The sequence below is a fragment of the Oncorhynchus mykiss genome, chromosome 29, assembly GCF_057628025.1.
Source record: "Oncorhynchus mykiss isolate SJ-2025 chromosome 29, ASM5762802v1, whole genome shotgun sequence".
Taxonomy (NCBI): Eukaryota; Metazoa; Chordata; class Actinopteri; order Salmoniformes; family Salmonidae; genus Oncorhynchus; species Oncorhynchus mykiss.
This window is the reverse complement of record NC_143050.1, coordinates 12,027,915-12,045,851: the sequence shown is the minus strand read 5'-3', so window position 1 is coordinate 12,045,851 and position 17,937 is coordinate 12,027,915. Positions and strand designations below refer to the sequence as shown.

The 17,937-nt window shown below is 43.5% G+C and overlaps 2 protein-coding genes across 8 annotated transcripts in view; one reads left to right on the top strand and one right to left on the bottom strand.

The window, feature by feature from the left end:
* Nucleotides 1-2,270, bottom strand: part of nf2b (NF2, moesin-ezrin-radixin like (MERLIN) tumor suppressor b) — a 21,795-nt gene extending 19,525 nt beyond the window's left edge. For 2 of the 4 annotated variants that reach the window (XM_036968287.2, XM_036968291.2), the window contains exon 1: nt 141-856. The gene's annotated coding sequence lies outside the window, so the exon portion shown is untranslated. Of the gene's footprint in view, nt 1-140; nt 857-2,181 lie in introns of those variants that run through there. The other 2 variants (XM_090226525.1, XM_036968288.2) reach the window with 2 other exon arrangements.
* mettl27 (methyltransferase like 27) lies at nt 989-17,937 on the top strand. Of its 4 annotated transcripts, none has more exons than XM_090226526.1 (6): nt 1,055-1,283; nt 10,018-10,209; nt 13,975-14,103; nt 14,242-14,377; nt 15,012-15,104; nt 16,121-17,937. In XM_090226526.1, exons 2-6 carry the CDS (start codon nt 10,096-10,098, stop codon nt 16,327-16,329), a joined length of 681 nt encoding a protein of 226 aa, XP_090082652.1. In that variant the 5' UTR covers nt 1,055-1,283; nt 10,018-10,095; the 3' UTR covers nt 16,330-17,937. The 4 variants fall into 4 exon arrangements, with proteins under 4 accessions (XP_036824187.2, XP_090082652.1, XP_090082654.1 ...); XM_090226527.1 differs by lacking the exon at nt 1,055-1,283 and adding an exon at nt 5,210-5,224 and having other exon boundaries at nt 10,100-10,209; XM_036968292.2 differs by lacking the exon at nt 10,018-10,209 and having other exon boundaries at nt 989-1,283; nt 13,897-14,103.

The following is a 17,937-nucleotide window of genomic DNA, read 5'->3' as shown; positions in this document are numbered from 1 at the left end:
TTTGTAACTGTAGTCAGAAGAAACGATTAAAAACGTCTAAACCATTTTTTGGTGTCATATCTGCTAGCTTTAGAAAAAAGTGCATTAAAATGTAGCTGAGCCTTTATCTTTGGGGGGGGGGGGGGGGAGAAGTCACTCACGTTACTAGACTAGGCCGAGTCCCAGGAATAAACTGCTCCACTCCTGCCGTCCAAGAGTCAAAAGGAAAGGCTGAGATTTGTCTGGGAAAGCCACCGAACCTTTCGGAGCTGGCTACAATAACACGAACAAGTTTTACGCCACGAAAGCGGACCAAAACAGGTTGTGGGACGGGCGAAACGTTCTCCAAACATCCATAATGACAAAATATATATATATTTTTTTCTTCACAGAGGGAGCTTTTAAAAGCGAACGGTAAATACCGATTACTAGCTAGCTAAACGCTCATAATATAGGGACGTGAATTACAACGCAGCTACCGATGAATTCCCGAATACGCGTCCACTGGCAGAGATCCGTTAGAGGAGATGGGAATCCTATCAACGCCACACTGTGCGCGCGTTTCCCCTGCATCCTCAATGGGCTACGCGGTGCACTCTGGGGGGCAAGCTTGAGTTTTCCTTCAAGGAGACAACGGGAGTCAATTGCGTGCTAGCGCGATAACCCAACATTAGCATGAATTTCGTGAACAAAGAAGTACAACATTACAAATATTTTTTTCGAGATGTGAGATAACTAACTTGTTTTCTGTAATATCGTATCGTGTTAGAATCGTGAAAATACATACTTTCGAGGAAAATAGGCAGGTTTATCGACTTATACCCTGACTGAGAAGGGATAACCCGGTTAGCAACTGCGTGACGCACCATGACAACGTGAACGCGATTTGCCCAACAGTCTGTTGGGTGTGTGGTATACGTTTGTCGATTCAATGCCCAAATCAATTCCTATCTCCTTTCACTAATGTCTCTAGTACTTGGAATGCGATTCCTATCTCCTCCCTTTCTCTAATGTCTCTAGTATTTGAACTTGGTGGTCACTAGTTACCACAGCCACAAACCTCGCCCATTTATACAATTTTCTTCTTAAAATTTGGATTTTAGACCTAACCTTATCCAGACGGTTAACCGTATGCCTAACAATAAATCTTAATTAACACCCCAAATCACATTTTAGTTTTTATATATTTTACTATATAGTTGAATACTTGTTGGACTCCCGTTTGCATTGCGTGTGTGCGTCACAGCTGTCCCACCCCAAAGTCATTCCAGTTTTCTAGTGTAGCTAGCTAGCTAAGTCATCTGGTAAGTAAAAAAACATGAGTGATAACAGTAAATACAATTAGATGCATGGTTAGTCTTGCGCCATTTAATGACCTCAGATAGCCTACACCATTACTGTTTCCTCATATTTCCTCATGCCTTTGACATGCTTAGTTGTAGCCATTGATGTTGTATGTGCTGATCATGCATTGTGGGAATCAATCAACGACTTCACTAATTTATAGAACAGACCGTTTTTAAGCCTCAAATTGAAACAGTCGTTTTGAAATTAACAATAAAACGTTTCAGAGCGTTCGGTTTGGCTGCTCGGGGGCAAGGAGACCCCAGTTCCGCTAAAACCTTTGGCAAATACGTGCTGTTTTGGTTTTAATACCGTCAACTCTTGACGAGCATAGTCAGAAATACACATTTCCGATTATTCCACATTTAGCTCTATCATCAGAGTTATACAGCAAATAGCTAAGTGCATGCTTTTCATGACGAGTAAAGAGCAATTTAGCAGATACGTGTGATATCATCAATTTGGCATGTACTGTAACGTTAGCTAGCTATCTATGCAAACGTATAATTGTAGCTGTAGCTTGCTTTTGGAAAGTCCTCAACCTCCTGGTAAAGTTGTCAGTCTGACTACTGCCATCACCACTATTTGATGGCAAGCAAATCAAACAATATTTGCCCATCTAGTTTTACCACTGAAAATGAACCTGTTTAACTAGCGACATTGACGTAGTTGTCTATTACCTATCTAGCCAATTTGACTGACGTGGTCCATCAATCAATGTTGTCTATCCTGTCTGTCAGCAGCAATCGTGATTAAACACTATTAAAAACCATGTTATAAAGGTGGTTACATTAGCTAACTTCTCTAGGTAGGCAGGCCTACGTTGGTTAGAGAAAAAAGTACATTAGGTCTACTTACCACCACTATATGTTAAGCCTACTGTACAAAGTTTATACCGGTAGCTTGCAAAGTAAACGTGTCAGCTAAGGGACAGTTAGAAATTTTCTGGGTGGGGGTCAAAGTCTTTTCTTTTTTGCAGTGGGGAGTTAAAAAATAAACATAATGGACACAAGAGGGGAGTGCATCTCCCCCCATTTTGCAGGTTTTACTATATAATGTCTTCCATATAGCCACATTTTCTCATCTGCTTGCGCCTCCCATATAAAGGTGTTTGGTATTTCCACATTCTTACTATACAACAGATCAGTATTGTCTACCAGTCAACTGTCTATCCTGCCCTCTGTCCATAGTGACTGCAGTAGTAGGTGGATCATATATCAATTTTTATTAGTAACATGGCCAAATACAACAGGTGTAGTAGACCTTACAGTGAAATTCTTACTTACGAGCCACTAACCAACAATGCAGTTAAAAAAAAATACGGATAAGAATAATCAATAAATGACTTAATTAAAGAGCAGCAGTAAAATAACAATAGTGAGATTATATACGGGGGAGTACTGGTACAGAGTCAATGTGCGGGGGCACTGGTTAGTTGAGGTAATATGTACATGTAGGTAGAGTTATTAAAGTGACTGCATAGATGATAACAGAGTAGCAACTGTGTAAAAGAGGGGGAGGGGGCAATGCAAATAGTCTAGGTAGCAATTTGATTAGATGTTCAAGAGTCTTATGGCTTGGGTGTAGGAGCTGTTTAGAAGGTCCTCTTGGACCTAGACTTGGCGTTCTGGTACCACTTGCCATGCGGTAGCAGAGAGAACAGTCTATGACTAGGGTGGCTGGAGTCTTTGACAGTTTTTAGGGCCTTCCTCTGACACCGCCTGGTATAGAGGTCCTGGATGACAGGAAGCTTGGCCCCAGTCATGTACTGGGCCGTTCGCACTGCCCTCTGTAGTGCCTTGCGGTCGGAGGCTGAGCTGTTGCCATACCAGGCAGTGATGCGACCATGCTCTCGATGGTGCAGCTGTAGAACCTTTTGAGGATCCATGCCAAATCTTTTCAGTCTCCTGAGGGTGAATAGGTTTTGTTGTGCCCTCTTCATGACTGTCTTGGTGTGTTTGGACCATGTTAGTTTGTTGGTGATGTGGACACCAAGGAACTTGAAGCTCTCAACCTACTCCGCTGCAGCCCTGTCGATGAGAATGGGATTGTGCTCTGTCCTCTGGGGGCGGCCCATCAGGAAGTCCAGGATCCAGTTGCAGAGGGAGGTGTTTAGTCCCAGGGTCCTTAGCTTAGCTATGTGGGCACTATGGTGTTGAATGCTGAGCTGTAGTCAATGAACAGCATTCTCACATAGGTGTTCATTTTGTCCAGGTGGGAAAGGGCAGTGTGGAGTGCAATAGAGAGATCATCATCTGTTGGGGAGGTATGTAAATTGTTGTGGGTCTAGGGTAGAGGTCGACCGATTATGATTTTTCAACGCCGAGACCGATTTATTGGAGGACAAAAAAAGCTGATACCGATTATTGGCGTAAAAAAAAGCCAATACCGATTAATCGGCCAATTTTTTAAATGTATTTGTAATAATGACAATTACAACAATACTGAATGAACACTTATTTCTAACTTAATATAATACATCAATAAATCAATTTAGCCTCAAATAATACAAAAACAAATAGTTGGACAAGATGGTAAAAGTGCAATATGTGCTATGTAAGAAAGCTAACGTTTCAGTTCCTTGCTCAGAACATGAGAACATATGAAAGCTGGTGGTTCCTTTTAACATGAGTCTTCAATATTCCCAGGTAAGACGTTTTAGGTTGTAGTTATTATAGGAATTATAGAACTATTTCTCTCTATACCATTTGTATTTCATATACCTTTGACTATTGGATGTTCTTATAGGCACTTTAGTATTGCCAGTGTAACAGTATAGCTTCCGTACCTCTCCTCGCTCCTACCTGGGCTCGAACCAGGAACACAACAACAACAGCAACCCTCGAAGCAGCGTTACCCATGCAGAGCAAGGGGAACAACTACTCCAAGTCTCAAAGCAAGTGACGTTTGAAACGCTATTAGCGCGCACCCCGCTAACTAGCTAGCCATTTCACATCACATTGTTACACCAGCCTAATCTCAGGAGTTGATAGGCTTGAAGTCATAAACCACAGAGCTGCTGGTAAAACGCACGAAAATGTGTTTGAATGAATGCTTATGATCCTGCTGGTGCCTACTAAGTTGTAGAAACATCTCAAGGATGATCAATAGGAACAGGATGAGTCTGAGCTCAATTTCACATCTCTTAGCAAAAGGTCTGAATACTTTTGTAAATACATTTATTTAATTTTTTTATCTACAAACTGTTTTCGCTTTGTCATTATGGGGTATTGTGTGTAAATTGCTGAGAGAAAATATATATTTAGTACATTTTAGAATAAGGCTGTAACGTAACAAAATGTGGATAAAGTCAAGCGGTCTAAATACTTTCCGAAGGCACTGCAAATTTAATTTAATTATAGATATAGCATCAAAATGTAGACAATGTGATTTCCCCCTAGCTGATCATTGTCTGCAGCCTTCTCTGATCGTAGTGTAATGAGACAGGCAGAGATAGTGAGCTTGTCCATAGTGGTTGGCGAACCCTAAATATTCTGGTCTTTTTAGCCTTGCGTGTCATCGACTGTGCCACAAAACCATGCTAAAGTGGTAAGGTCAATATCCCCATTTATAAACACAGGGTTACTACAGTTATTGTTATTTATGCTGGTAATAATTATTTTTGAGTTATTTTTAATAGGGGGAGGGTCAAATGAAAATATATGTAATTTTGGGGATGGGGTTGAATTTTATTTTTTTCGACACCTCGAGTCGGACCAGTCGAACGCTCTGCACGTTATTGTGAGGTTTTATTGGCAACGACATATTTCGATAGCCCTGACATAATAAGGTCAATCCAATCGTTACCTTTGGTGTCTTGGGCCAAGGTTAGTATTCTGAATGCATGACATTGATTCCAGAATTTTCTCCCACAAAAAGAATTGACAAGAATCTAGAATGTATATATGTATATATGTTCATATGTTCATATAATAGTAGTTCCAAGATGGCGTAGCAGTAGGACGTGTTGTCGTGTTCCTTGTATATATCGTTTGTTTTCGTTTCGTTTTCTTCACATATCTTTAAAACTTTTTGCTGAACCTCAACTTCTTCTAAATACTCTCCTGCAACCCGCCTCACCCAACGTAGCTTTTTTTCCTAAAGTATTTATATTTACTTCGGATCTGGAACCCCTCAACTGAAGCTAGCCAACTAGCAAACTAACTACCAGCTTCAGCAAAACATTGCTAGCGGTCTTCAGCTAACCGGTCAGCTAACCGGTCATCAGCTAACCTTTAGCTCGGAAAGCTCTCGCCAGTTCGAACAACGCGACTCTAACCAGAGCATAACGGACCTATCTATTATTTTATTTTTATTTTTCACCCCCGGATTCCCATCGCAAACGGAACATTTTGAGCTCCTGGGCTACAATATCCAGACCCACGACCGGTCCATTGATGTCACCGCATGAAGAGGAATAAACAGACTCCCCCCATCGCGACGTCCCCAAAGGCTAACTCTCTAGCCCTTGCTATCTCCTTGCTTGCAAATTCGGCCTGCTAACTGCTAGCTTGTTTAGCCCGGTCCGCTAACTGCTACCGTGTTTAGCACCGTCTACTAACTGTTAGCTTGTTAGCACAGGCCTGCTAACCATCTGAATCGCCGCGTCCCAAACACTCACTGAACCCATATTTACTTTCTATCCCTTTTCGATTTTTTTATTTGTTTATACCTTCCGGTAACCTGCCTCACCCAATGTGATACGGAACCGCTATTATCTTTACACTTTTAGAACACACTCAAGAACCTTCAGAAGCTAACCAGCTAACTGGCTACAAGCTATTTAGTCATTGTTAGTTTTCTAACCTGGATAACACTCGCCAGTCCAGCTTCCCTGCCCCATCCACCGCTGCCCCTTGGACACTGATCACTTGGCTACATAGCTGATGCATGCTGGACTGTCCATTAATTCACGGTAATCCATTCTGCTTGTTTATGTTTTATCTGTCGGCCCCAGCCGCATTTAGGCTCTGTGTGTAGTTAATCCGACCCTCTCTGCCTAATCAATCGCCATTCTACCTGCTGTTGTTGTGCTAGCTGATTAGCTGTTGTTGTCTCACCTACTGTTTCAGCTAGCTCTCCCAATTCAACACCTGTGATTACTGTATGCCTTGCTGTATGTCTCTCTCAAATGTCAATATGCCTTGTATACTGTTGTGCAGGTTAGTTATCATTGTTTTAGTTTACAATGGAGCCCCTAGTTCCACTCTTTATACCCCTGATACCTCCTTTGTCCCACCCCCCACACATGCGGTGACCTCACCCATTACAACCAGCATGTCCAGAGATACAACCTCTCTCATCATCACCCAGTGCCTGGGCTTACCTCCGCTGTACCCGCACCCCACCATACCCCTGTCTGCGCATTATGCCCTGAATATATTCTACCATGCCCAGAAACCTGCTCCTCTTATTCTCTGTCCCCAACGCCCTAGGCGACCAGTTTTGATAGCCTTCAGCCGCACCCTCATACTACTCCTTCTCTGTTCCGCGGGTGATGTGGAGGTAAACCCAGGCCCTGCATGTCCCCAGGCACCCTCATTTGTTGACTTCTGTGATCGAAAAAGCCTTGGTTTCATGCATGTCAACATCAGAAGCCTCCTCCCTAAGTGTGTCTTACTCACTGCTCTAGCACACTCTGCTAACCCTGATGTCCTTGCCGTGTCTGAATCCTGGCTCAGGAAGGCCACCAAAAATTCTGAGATTTCCATACCCAACTATAACATCTTCCGTCAAGATAGAACTGCCAAAGGGGGAGGAGTTGCAGTCTACTGCAGAGATAGCCTGCAAAGTAATGTCATACTCTCCAGGTCCATACCCAAACAGTTCGAACTACTAATTTTGAAAATTACTCTCTCCAGAAATAAGTCTCTCACTGTTGCCGCCTGCTACCGACCCCCCTCAGCTCCCAGCTGTGCCCTGGACACCATTTGTGAATTGATCGCCCCCCATCTAGCTTCAGAGTTTGTTCTGTTAGGTGACCTAAACTGGGATATGCTTAACACCCCGGCAGTCCTACAATCTAAGCTAGATGCCCTCAATCTCACTCAAATCATCAAGGAACCCACCAGGTACAACCCTAACTCTGTAAACAAGGGCACCCTCATTGACGTCATCCTGACCAACTGGCCCTCCAAATACACCTCCGCTGTCTACAACCAGGATCTCAGCGATCACTGCCTCATTGCCTGTATCCGCTACGGAGCCGCAGTCAAACGACCACCCCTCATCACTGTCAAACGCTCCCTAAAACACTTCTGTGAGCAGGCCTTTCTAATCGACCTGGCCCGGGTATCCTGGAAGGACATTGACCTCATCCCGTCAGTTGAGGATGCCTGGTCTTTCTTTAAAAGTAACTTCCTCACCATTTTAGATAAGCATGCTCCGTTCAAAAAATGCAGAACTAAGAACAGATATAGCCCCTGGTTCACTCCAGACCTGACTGCCCTCGACCAGCACAAAAACATCCTGTGGCGGACTGCGCTAACATCGAATAGTCCCCGCGATATGCAACTGTTCAGGGAAGTCAGGAACCAATACACACAGTCAGTCAGGAAAGCTAAAGCCAACTTCTTCAGGCAGAAGTTTGCATCCTGTAGCTCCAACTCCAAAAAGTTCTGGGACACTGTGAAGTCCATGGAGAACAAGAGCACCTCCTCCCAGCTGCCCACTGCACTGAGACTAGGTAACACGGTCACCACCGATAAATCCATGATTATCGAAAACTTCAACAAGCATTTCTCAACGGCTGGCCATGCCTTCCGCCTGGCTACTCCAACCTCGGACAACAGCTCCCCCCCCCCCCGCAGCTACTCGCCCAAGCCTCTCCAGGTTCTCCTTTACCCAAATCCAGATAGCAGATGTCCTGAAAGAGCTGCAAAACCTGGACCCGTACAAATCAGCTGGGCTGGACAATCTGGACCCTCTATTCCTGAAACTATCCACCGCCATTGTCGCAACCCCTATTACCAGCCTGTTCAACCTCTCTTTCATATCGTCTGAGATCCCCAAGGATTGGAAAGCTGCCGCAGTCATCCCCCTCTTCAAAGGGGGCGACACCCTGGACCCAAACTGTTACAGACCTATATCCATCCTGCCCTGCCTATCTAAGGTTTTCGAAAGCCTAGTCAACAAACAGGTCACTGACCATCTTGAATCCCACCGTACCTTCTCCGCTGTGCAATCTGGTTTCCGAGCCGGTCACGGGTGTACCTCAGCCACGCTCAAGGTACTAAACGATATCATAACCGCCATCGATAAAAGACAGTACTGTGCAGCCGTCTTCATAGACCTTGCCAAGGCTTTCGACTCTGTCAATCACCGTATTCTTATCGGCAGACTCAGTAGCCTCGGTTTTTCGGATGACTGCCTTGCCTGGTTCACCAATTACTTTGCAGACAGAGTTCAGTGTGTCAAATCGGAGGGCATGCTGTCCGGTCCTCTGGCAGTCTCTATGGGGGTGCCACAGGGTTCAATTCTCGGGCCGACTCTTTTCTCTGTATATATCAATGATGTTTCTCATGCTGCGGGCGATTCCCTGATCCACCTCTACGCAGACGACACCATTCTATATACTTCCGGCCCGTCCTTGGACACTGTGCTATCTAACCTCCAAACGAGCTTCAATGCCATACAGCACTCCTTCCGTGGCCTCCAACTGCTCTTAAACGCTAGTAAAACCAAATGCATGCTTTTCAACCGTTCGCTGCCTGCACCCGCACGCCTGACCAGCATCACCACCCTGGATGGTTCCGACCTTGAATATGTGGACATCTATAAGTACCTAGGTGTCTGGCTAGACTCTAAACTCTCCTTCCAGACCCATATCAAACATCTCCAATCGAAAATCAAATCAAGAGTCGGCTTTCTATTCCGCAACAAAGCCTCCTTCACTCACGCCGCCAAACTTACCCTAGTAAAACTGACTATCCTACCGATCCTCGACTTCGGCGACGTCATCTACAAAATTGCTTCCAACACTCTACTCAGCAAACTGGATGCAGTTTATCACAGTGCCATCCGTTTTGTCACTAAAGCACCTTATACCACCCACCACTGCGACTTGTATGCTCTAGTCGGCTGGCCCTCGCTACATATTCGTCGCCAGACCCACTGGCTCCAGGTCATCTACAAGTCCATGCTAGGTAAAGCTCCGCCTTATCTCAGTTCACTGGTTACGATGGCAACACCCATCCGTAGCACGCGCTCCAGCAGGTGTATCTCACTGATCATCCCTAAAGCCAACACCTCATTTGGCCGCCTTTCGTTCCAGTTCTCTGCTGCCTGTGACTGGAACGAACTGCAAAAATCGCTGAAGTTGGAGACTTTTATCTCCCTCACCAACTTCAAACATCTGCTATCTGAGCAGCTAACCGATCGCTGCAGCTGTACATAGTCTATTGGTAAATAGCCCACCCATTTTCACCTACCTCACCCCCATACTGTTTTTATTTATTTATTTTTATTTTTCTGCTCTTTTGCACACCAATATCTCTACCTGTACATAACCATCTGATCACTTATCACTCCAGTGTTAATCTGCATAATTGTAATTATTTGCCTACCTCATGCCTTTTGCACACAATGTATATATAGACTCCCCTTTTTTTCTACTGTGTTATTGACTTGTTAATTGTTTACTCCATGTGTAACTCTGTGTTGTCTGTTCACACTGCTATGCCTTATCTTGGCCAGGTCGCAGTTGCAAATGAGAACTTGTTCTCAACTAGCCTACCTGGTTAAATAAAGGTGAAATAAAAAAAAAAGAAAAAAATGTCACATAGAACATTTGAGGACGTGAAGGACGTCATTCTATCAGCCCACAAAAACACAGAGGCCGGGGACAAAGTCGGCTTCTACAACACCTGGGCAGAGAACTATGACCAGGTAGGATCATTACTGTAGTCTACATCTCAAAATGCACCCTATTTCCCATATATGGTAGTGAATGACTTGTTATGACCTGAGGTCTAAGTGACATTGGTCAAAATATGTATGGTGCACTCAAGAGGGGGACACGGGTGTCATTTGAGATTTGCCTAAAGTCCAACTACTTGTCAATGTAATGCGTTAGGCCTACTGGTCCACTACTACTCCGCGTTCAGTGAGCTTGTGTGACCTACCCCTTTGAAGGTGAGCCGTTGTTGCTCCTAGACATATCCACTTTACAATAACAGCACTTACAGTTGACTGGGGCAGCTCTAGCAGGGCAGAAATTATACACGCTGACTTGTTGGAAAGGTGGCCTCCTATGACGGTGCCACATTGAAAGTCACTGAGCTCTGCAGTAAGGCCATTCTACTACCAATGTTTGTCTATGGAGATTGCATGGCCGTGTGCTCGATTTTATACACGTCAGCAACAGGTGTGGCTGAATCCACTAATTTGAAGGGGTCTCCACAACCTTTTGTGTATGTCTTTCTATACATTTTTTTAAAGAAATCATTTTGACAGTATGCCTCTTTTTGTACTAGCCACATGTTGCAAGCCAAGTGTTTTGTTGTCCAATCTACATTGTAGTAGGTGAGGAAAACAGACTATACAGTGCCTTGTGAAAGTATTCGGCCCCCTTGAACTTTGCGACCTTTTGCCACATTTCAGGCTTCAAACATAAAGATATAAAACTGTATTTTTTTGTGAAGAATCAACAAGTGGGACACAATCATGAAGTGGAACGACATTTATTGGATATTTCAAACTTTTTTAACAAATTAAAAACTGAAAAATTGGGCGTGCAAAATTATTCAGCCCCCTTAAGTTAATACTTTGTAGCGCCACCTTTTGCTGCGATTACAGCTGTAAGTCGCTTGGGGTATGTCTCTATCAGTTTTGCACATCGAGAGACTGAAATTTTTTCCCATTCCTCCTTGCAAAACAGCTCGAGCTCAGTGAGTTTGGATGGAGAGCATTTGTGAACAGCAGTTTTCAGTTCTTTCCACAGATTCTCGATTGGATTCAGGTCTGGACTTTGACTTGGCTATTCTAACACCTGGATATATTTATTTTTGAACCATTCCATTGTAGATTTTGCTTTATGTTTTGGATCATTGTCTTGTTGGAAGACAAATCTCCGTCCCAGTCTCAGGTCTTTTGCAGACACCATCAGGTTTTCTTCCAGAATGGTCCTGTATTTGGCTCCATCCATCTTCCCATCAATTTTAACCATCTTCCCTGTCCCTGCTGAAGAAAAGCAGGCCCAAACCATGATGCTGCCACCACCATGTTTGACCGTGGGGATGGTGTGTTCAGCTGTGTTGCTTTTACGCCAAACATAACGTTTTGCATTGTTGCCAAAAAGTTCAATTTTGGTTTCATCTGACCAGAGCACCTTCTTCCACATGTTTGGTGTGTCTCCCAGGTGGCTTGCAAACTTTAAACAACACTTTTTATGGATATCTTTAAGAAATGGCTTTCTTCTTGCCACTCTTCCATAAAGGCCAGATTTGTGCAATATACAACTGATTGTTGTCCTATGGACAGAGTCTCCCACCTCAGCTGTAGATCTCTGCAGTTCATCCAGAGTGATCATGGGCCTCTTGGCTGCATCTCTGATCAGTCTTCTCCTTGTATGAGCTGAAAGTTTAGAGGGACGGCCAGGTCTTGGTAGATTTGCAGTGGTCTGATACTCCTTCCATTTCAATATTATCGCTTACACAGTGCTCCTTGGGATGTTTAAAGCTTGGGAAATCTTTTTGTATCCAAATCCGGCTTTAAACTTCTTCTCAACAGTATCTCGGACCTGCCTGGTGTGTTCCTTGTTCTTCATGATGCTCTCTGCGCTTTTAACGGACCTCTGAGACTATCACAGTGCAGGTGCATTTATACGGAGACTTGATTACACACAGGTGGATTGTATTTATCATCATTAGTCATTTAGGTCAACATTGGATCATTCAGAGATCCTCACTGAACTTCTGGAGAGAGTTTGCTGCACTGAAAGTAAAGGGGCTGAATAATTTTGCACGCCCAATTTTTCAGTTTTTGATTTGTTAAAAAAGTTTGAAATATCCAATAAATGTCGTTCCACTTCATGATTGTGTCCCACTTGTTGTTGATTCTTCACAAAAAAATACAGTTTTATATCTTTATGTTTGAAGCCTGAAATGTGGCAAAAGGTCGCAAAGTTCAAGGGGGCCGAATACTTTCGCAAGGCACTGTATATTTGTCATGCATAGCCATTTCTCAGTGGCACCGGCGCCAGCCCACCTTGGCATCCTCACCTATTTGGCTATCAATTTCAAAAAAGTTAGGGGAATCAGGTCGGACTCCGATGGAGAACAAGTTTACCACATCACCGAAGCTACCAACTCGTTCTCCACTGACGAAACACCATCACAGGTGGAAGGAAGCTAGTAGACCTACTGATGCATCCTCCCAGTCCAGACTGACCTCACTGCTCTGGCCCGGCAATGACAGTGGCCTCCTCTAATTCCTCCCATCAAGAATAGTTTGGTATTTGGTATTTTATTAGGATCCCCATTTAGCTGTTGCAAAAGCAGCAGCTGCTCTTCCTGGGGTCCATACAGAATGACATAATACAGAACATCATTAAACAAGAACAGCTCAAGGACAGAATTACATATATATTTTTAAAAGGCACACGTAGCCTACATATCAATGCATGTACACAAACTATCTAGGTCAAATAGTGCCTCAGTTTCAGTGCCTCTAGTGAGAGTGCCGGCCATCCTCCTCTCCCAGAAAACCAGGATAATGACTGCAAGGTACCCAGTGGAGCTCATGAGTGCCCCCCCCCCCCCCCCCCAAGTGATGAGACGGATGGCCCCGACCACGTCGTGTAATTTAATAGGCTACCAGCTAAATACTATATATAGCTATAGATAGGCTAATCGGCGTTGTCTGCATAATGGAACATCCCCTAGTTAGCTATTGTTTTGACAGTGGACTGATTGTATTACTTGGCATTAATGGACTGGTTTTATGCAGCACAAACTTTCTATCCAAGTTGCGAGAGAGCGCGAGGATGGCTAAGTTAGTCTGTAGGACAGTTGTGTATTCTTCAAAATCTAATGGTTACTGATTTAGTATGTTCTGGCATCAAAAATTCATTTTACAACCTGCAATGTTTGAATTTCCCACTTTTAATGACTAAACAAATAGTGTACATTATTGCCGCCAGACAGCATTCAACATAGCAGCATCGCGACACCGTAGGCCTATAGCTTCATGAAACATCAACGAAAATGACAACCTAATAAAAATAAGCATGTATAAATTAAAGCAACGCTATAGGTTAACATGTATCCGTTAAAGCAAGGCTATAGGCTAAGATGTATCCATTAAAGCAAGGCTATAGGCTAAGATGTATCCATTAAAGCAAGGCTATAGGCTAAGATGTATCCATTAAAGCAAGGCTATAGGCTAAGATGTATCCATTAAAGCAAGGCTATAGGCTAAGATGTATCCATTAAAGCAAGGCTATAGGTTAACACGTAAGACCACGTAGTCTGATAGATAGCCGTGTAGACTTCGCAATTTCAGAACTCTGGACAGCAATCGGTAGTCAATACTTTGAGTGGCTGGCGCATTAGATGTATGCATTTTTTTTTTTAGGGAGAGGAGGGGTCCAGAGAGACTGGGCTACTCCAGTCTCTACTGTGTATAACTGCGTGAATGTTAACTCCACCGCAGGACGTGGGTCTTCTGGACTATCGTGCGCCGAGTCTGGCGGCAAACTGCCTGTCCCCCTGTTTCCATGGCGACCGGGTGACAGCAGTGATTCTGGACGTGGCCTGTGGCACTGGATTGGTTGCAGCACAGGTGAGCCTCACTAAATCACACCCCCGACACCTATGGTAAAATATCAGGTACCTTTAACACAGTTTGCACAGTACACAGGATGGAGTGTAGCTTTGGGGTGAGTGATGACGTCTGTGATTTTGTCTGTCTTATGTGCAGCTGAAGAGGATGGGCTTCAGGCATTTTGTGGGCGTTGATGGGAGCAAAGGCATGTTGGAACTGGCCAATAAGACGGGCCTCTACCAGGACCTCAAGCAATGCATGCTGGGAGACGAACCACTTCCTGTCCAAGCGGGTACCACTACACTTTGAACTTTGCATAACTGATCATGTTCATAATAGTCAGCAAATATCAGTCTGTCTGAAGCAATCAGACATTACTAGACCATTAGATTTATTCTGACTTGAATACTGGCAGATTTTCATGCTTTATCCTAGGATATTACATTACAAACATGCAGGGAGATTAGATTAGACATGCTTTACCCTGGGAGATTACAATACAAACATGCAGGGAGATTAGATTATACATGCTTTACCTTGGGAGATTACATTACAAACATGCAGGGAGATTAGATTAGACATGCTTTACCCTGGGAGATTACATTACAAACATGCAGGGAGATTAGATTAGACATGCTTTACCCTGGGAGATTACATTACAAACAAATTCACGGAAAGAAAAGCAATTTGGTGAAAGAGTTTACTACAGTTTCTCACTGTCTCCTCTTCACCCTCTGTCTCTTTCCCCCTTCTCATCCTCCTCCTCACCCTCCCTCTCTATTCCCCCTCTCTCCATTCCCCCCTCTATATTCCTTCTCCCCCCTCTCTATATCTTCTCCCCCCTCTAATCCCTTTCCCCCTCTCTATTCTCCCTCTGCTTCCTCATCCCCTGTAACTCGTCGTCCTCCTCCTCTACCCTCCTGCAGGGCAGTTTGATGTGGTAGTGATTGTTGGGGCGCTAAGTGACGGCCAGGTGCCAGTGAAAGTCATCAGAGAGCTGTGCCAGGCCACCAAACCAGGTCACATGACTGTTTTTAATTGGACAAAACATACTGTACATAATAACTTTATAAAGCGGGTAGTTTGGGTTCTGAAAGCCGTGGTATGTCAGACAATACACCACTGGTATGATGCAAAATTACTTGTTTACTCTTCTAGTTGCGTCGGTAACCAGGTTTGTGGTATATGGCCAATATAACACGACTACGGGCTGTATAAGAATGGCCATATTCCACACTTCCTCAAGCATTATTGCTTAAGTATACTATTCAGTAATAATACTGAAGTACATACACTTGTTCTATATACACTACAGTTCAAAAGTTTGGGGTCGCTTAGAAATTTCCTTGTTTTTGAAAGAAAAGCAAACATTTTTGAGACGGTGTTTTGTGGGTACTGTTTAATGAAGCTGCCAGTTGAGGACTTGTGAGGCGTCTGTTTCTCAAACTAGACACTCTAATGTACTTGTCCTCTTGCTCAGTTGTCCTCTTGCTCAAAGTGCCGTACGAGATCTTCAGTTTCTTGGCAATTTCTCGCATGGAATAGCCTTAATTTCTCAGTTTCTGGCCATTTTGAGCCTGTAATCGAACCCACAAATACTGATGCTCCAGATATTCAACTAGTCTAAAGAAGGACAGTTTTATTGCTTCTTTAATCAGAACAACCATTTTCAGCTGTGCAAACATAATTGCAAAAGGGTTTTCTAATGAGCAAGTAGCCTTTTAAAATTATAAACTTGGATTAGCTAACACAACGTGTCATTGGAACATAGGAGTGATGGTTGCTGATAATGGGCCTCTGTACGCCTATGTAGATATTCTATTAAAAACCAGACGTATCCAGCTACAATAGTCATTTACAACATTAACAATGTCGACACTGTATTTCTGATCAATTAGATGTTATTTTAATGGACAAAAAATGTGCTGTTCTTTCAAAACAAAGACATTTCTAAGTGACCAGCCAGATAGTGTATTTATAAACAGAAAGAGACAGAAACAAACTCGCCACCATGCCTCATTTTTACCCCTTCCAGGTGGTTACGTCTGCATGACAACCAGAGGTAACCATGACAACCTGGAGTACAAGGCTGCGCTGGAGAATGAGCTGGCGCTGATGGAGGGGGCGGGGCTCTGGGGTCACGTGGCGATCACAGAGGTGGAGGACTGGGAGAAAGCCGTAGCGGAGCCGGAGAAGGGGTACATACCTGGAGTGGTGTATGTTTACAGGAAGTCATCACAGTGACATTATCACAAACACTTTTGTTTTGCCAAAATAATTTCCATGTAAATTATTTGTCCATGTAAATGGACAATAAAGTATATTGTATCGTATCACATTGACCTCATCACAGTAACAGACCTGTAACAACCCTGTACAGTAACACCTGTACAGTAACACCCCAGTACAGTAACACACCTGTACAGGCCATAACAGTGACATCACAGTAACACCCCTGTATAGTAACACACCTGTACAGTCTGTGACAGTGGCGCCCTACATTGGCATTGAGCGGCCATCTTTGAAGGCAGCTTCTATTCCAAAGATAAAGATGCCTAGAAAATGCTTATCCAATAGAAATCCCCTCAAACACGCTTGTAGACAATGTTATGGCGACGTTAGCTAGTGAAGATCATCCACAGAAAAATGAAATCAGGGCTAACGTTTGTGTTGTTCCGAACTGCGCCATTTTAGCTAGTGGCCATTACAGAATGTCTATATACCAAATATTGAAAGAATCTGAGTTACGGTTCATGAGAAGAAGAATTTTAAAGTAATTTAGCATTAGCTTTATGCTAGCCCTTTTTTGTCAAACTTCAACGACCTGTGTTGTCTTTGGAGATATCAACAACAAACGTATTTAATTATGATCAATCATGTACAAGTTGTATTTGATAGTTTGACTGATATAACAAAATAGCCTGGATTTATAGGCATCAAAGTTTGTGAGAAGTTGTCGTCAGCCAAGCCAGTTGTAGCTTCAGAAGTTGTAGTAGAGTCTTCGTCAGACAAGCCAGTTGTAGCTTCAGAAGTTGTAGTAGAGTCTTCGTCAGACAAGCCAGCTGTAGCTTCAGAAGTTGTAGTAGAGTCTTCGTCAGACAAGCCAGCTGTAGCTTCAGAAGTTGTAGTAGAGTCTTCGTCAGACAAGCCAGCTGTAGCTTCAGAAGTTGTAGTAGAGTCTTCGTCAGACAAGCCAGCTGTAGCTTCAGAAGTTGTAGTAGAGTCTTCGTCAGACAAGCCAGTTGTAGCTTCAGAAGTTGTAGTAGAGTCTTCGTCAGACAAGCCAGCTGTAGCTTCAGAAGTTGTAGTAGAGTCTTCGTCAGACAAGCCAGCTGTAGCTTCAGAAGTTGTAGTAGAGTCTTCGTCAGACAAGCCAGCTGTAGCTTCAGAAGTTGTAGTAGAGTCTTCGTCAGACAAGCCAGCTGTAGCTTCAGAAGTTGTAGTAGAGTCTTCGTCAGACAAGCCACCTGTTGCTTCAGAAGTTGTAGTAGAGTCTTCGTCAGACAAGCCACCTGTTGCTTCAGAAGTTGCTCAAGTAAAGTTGCATGAGTAATGCAGAGTAATTCTGGAGGTGGACACGGTGAGATGCAAGTCAGACAATTTTGTATCCCCAAAATGCAACATACATTGAAAATTGGTGATCAATGGAATCGGGGTAAGAGCATTTCTTTTGTATCGTTGTTGATAATGTTTCTTTAACTATTTGTAATCGTATACTGTCTGGTTTTTTTTTTCGGTTTTTTTTTCATAAGGTAGTCATTTATGAGCCTTGAGCTGTTGTAATCATCATGTATGTCAATTGTCTTTATTGGTGTTTAAACTCAACCAAATAAAATCAAATGTTTTTATAAA

Excerpts from the sequence above, each read along its gene's own strand:
- mettl27 (XM_090226526.1), top strand. The coding sequence starts at position 10,096 with ATGTCACATAGAACATTTGAGGACGTGAAGGACGTCATTCTATCAGCC. Across the intron at positions 14,104-14,241 it reads CTGGATTGGTTGCAGCACAG|CTGAAGAGGATGGGCTTCAG; the intron begins GTGAGCCTCACT and ends TCTTATGTGCAG. Across the intron at positions 14,378-15,011 it reads ACCACTTCCTGTCCAAGCGG|GGCAGTTTGATGTGGTAGTG; the intron begins GTACCACTACAC and ends ACCCTCCTGCAG.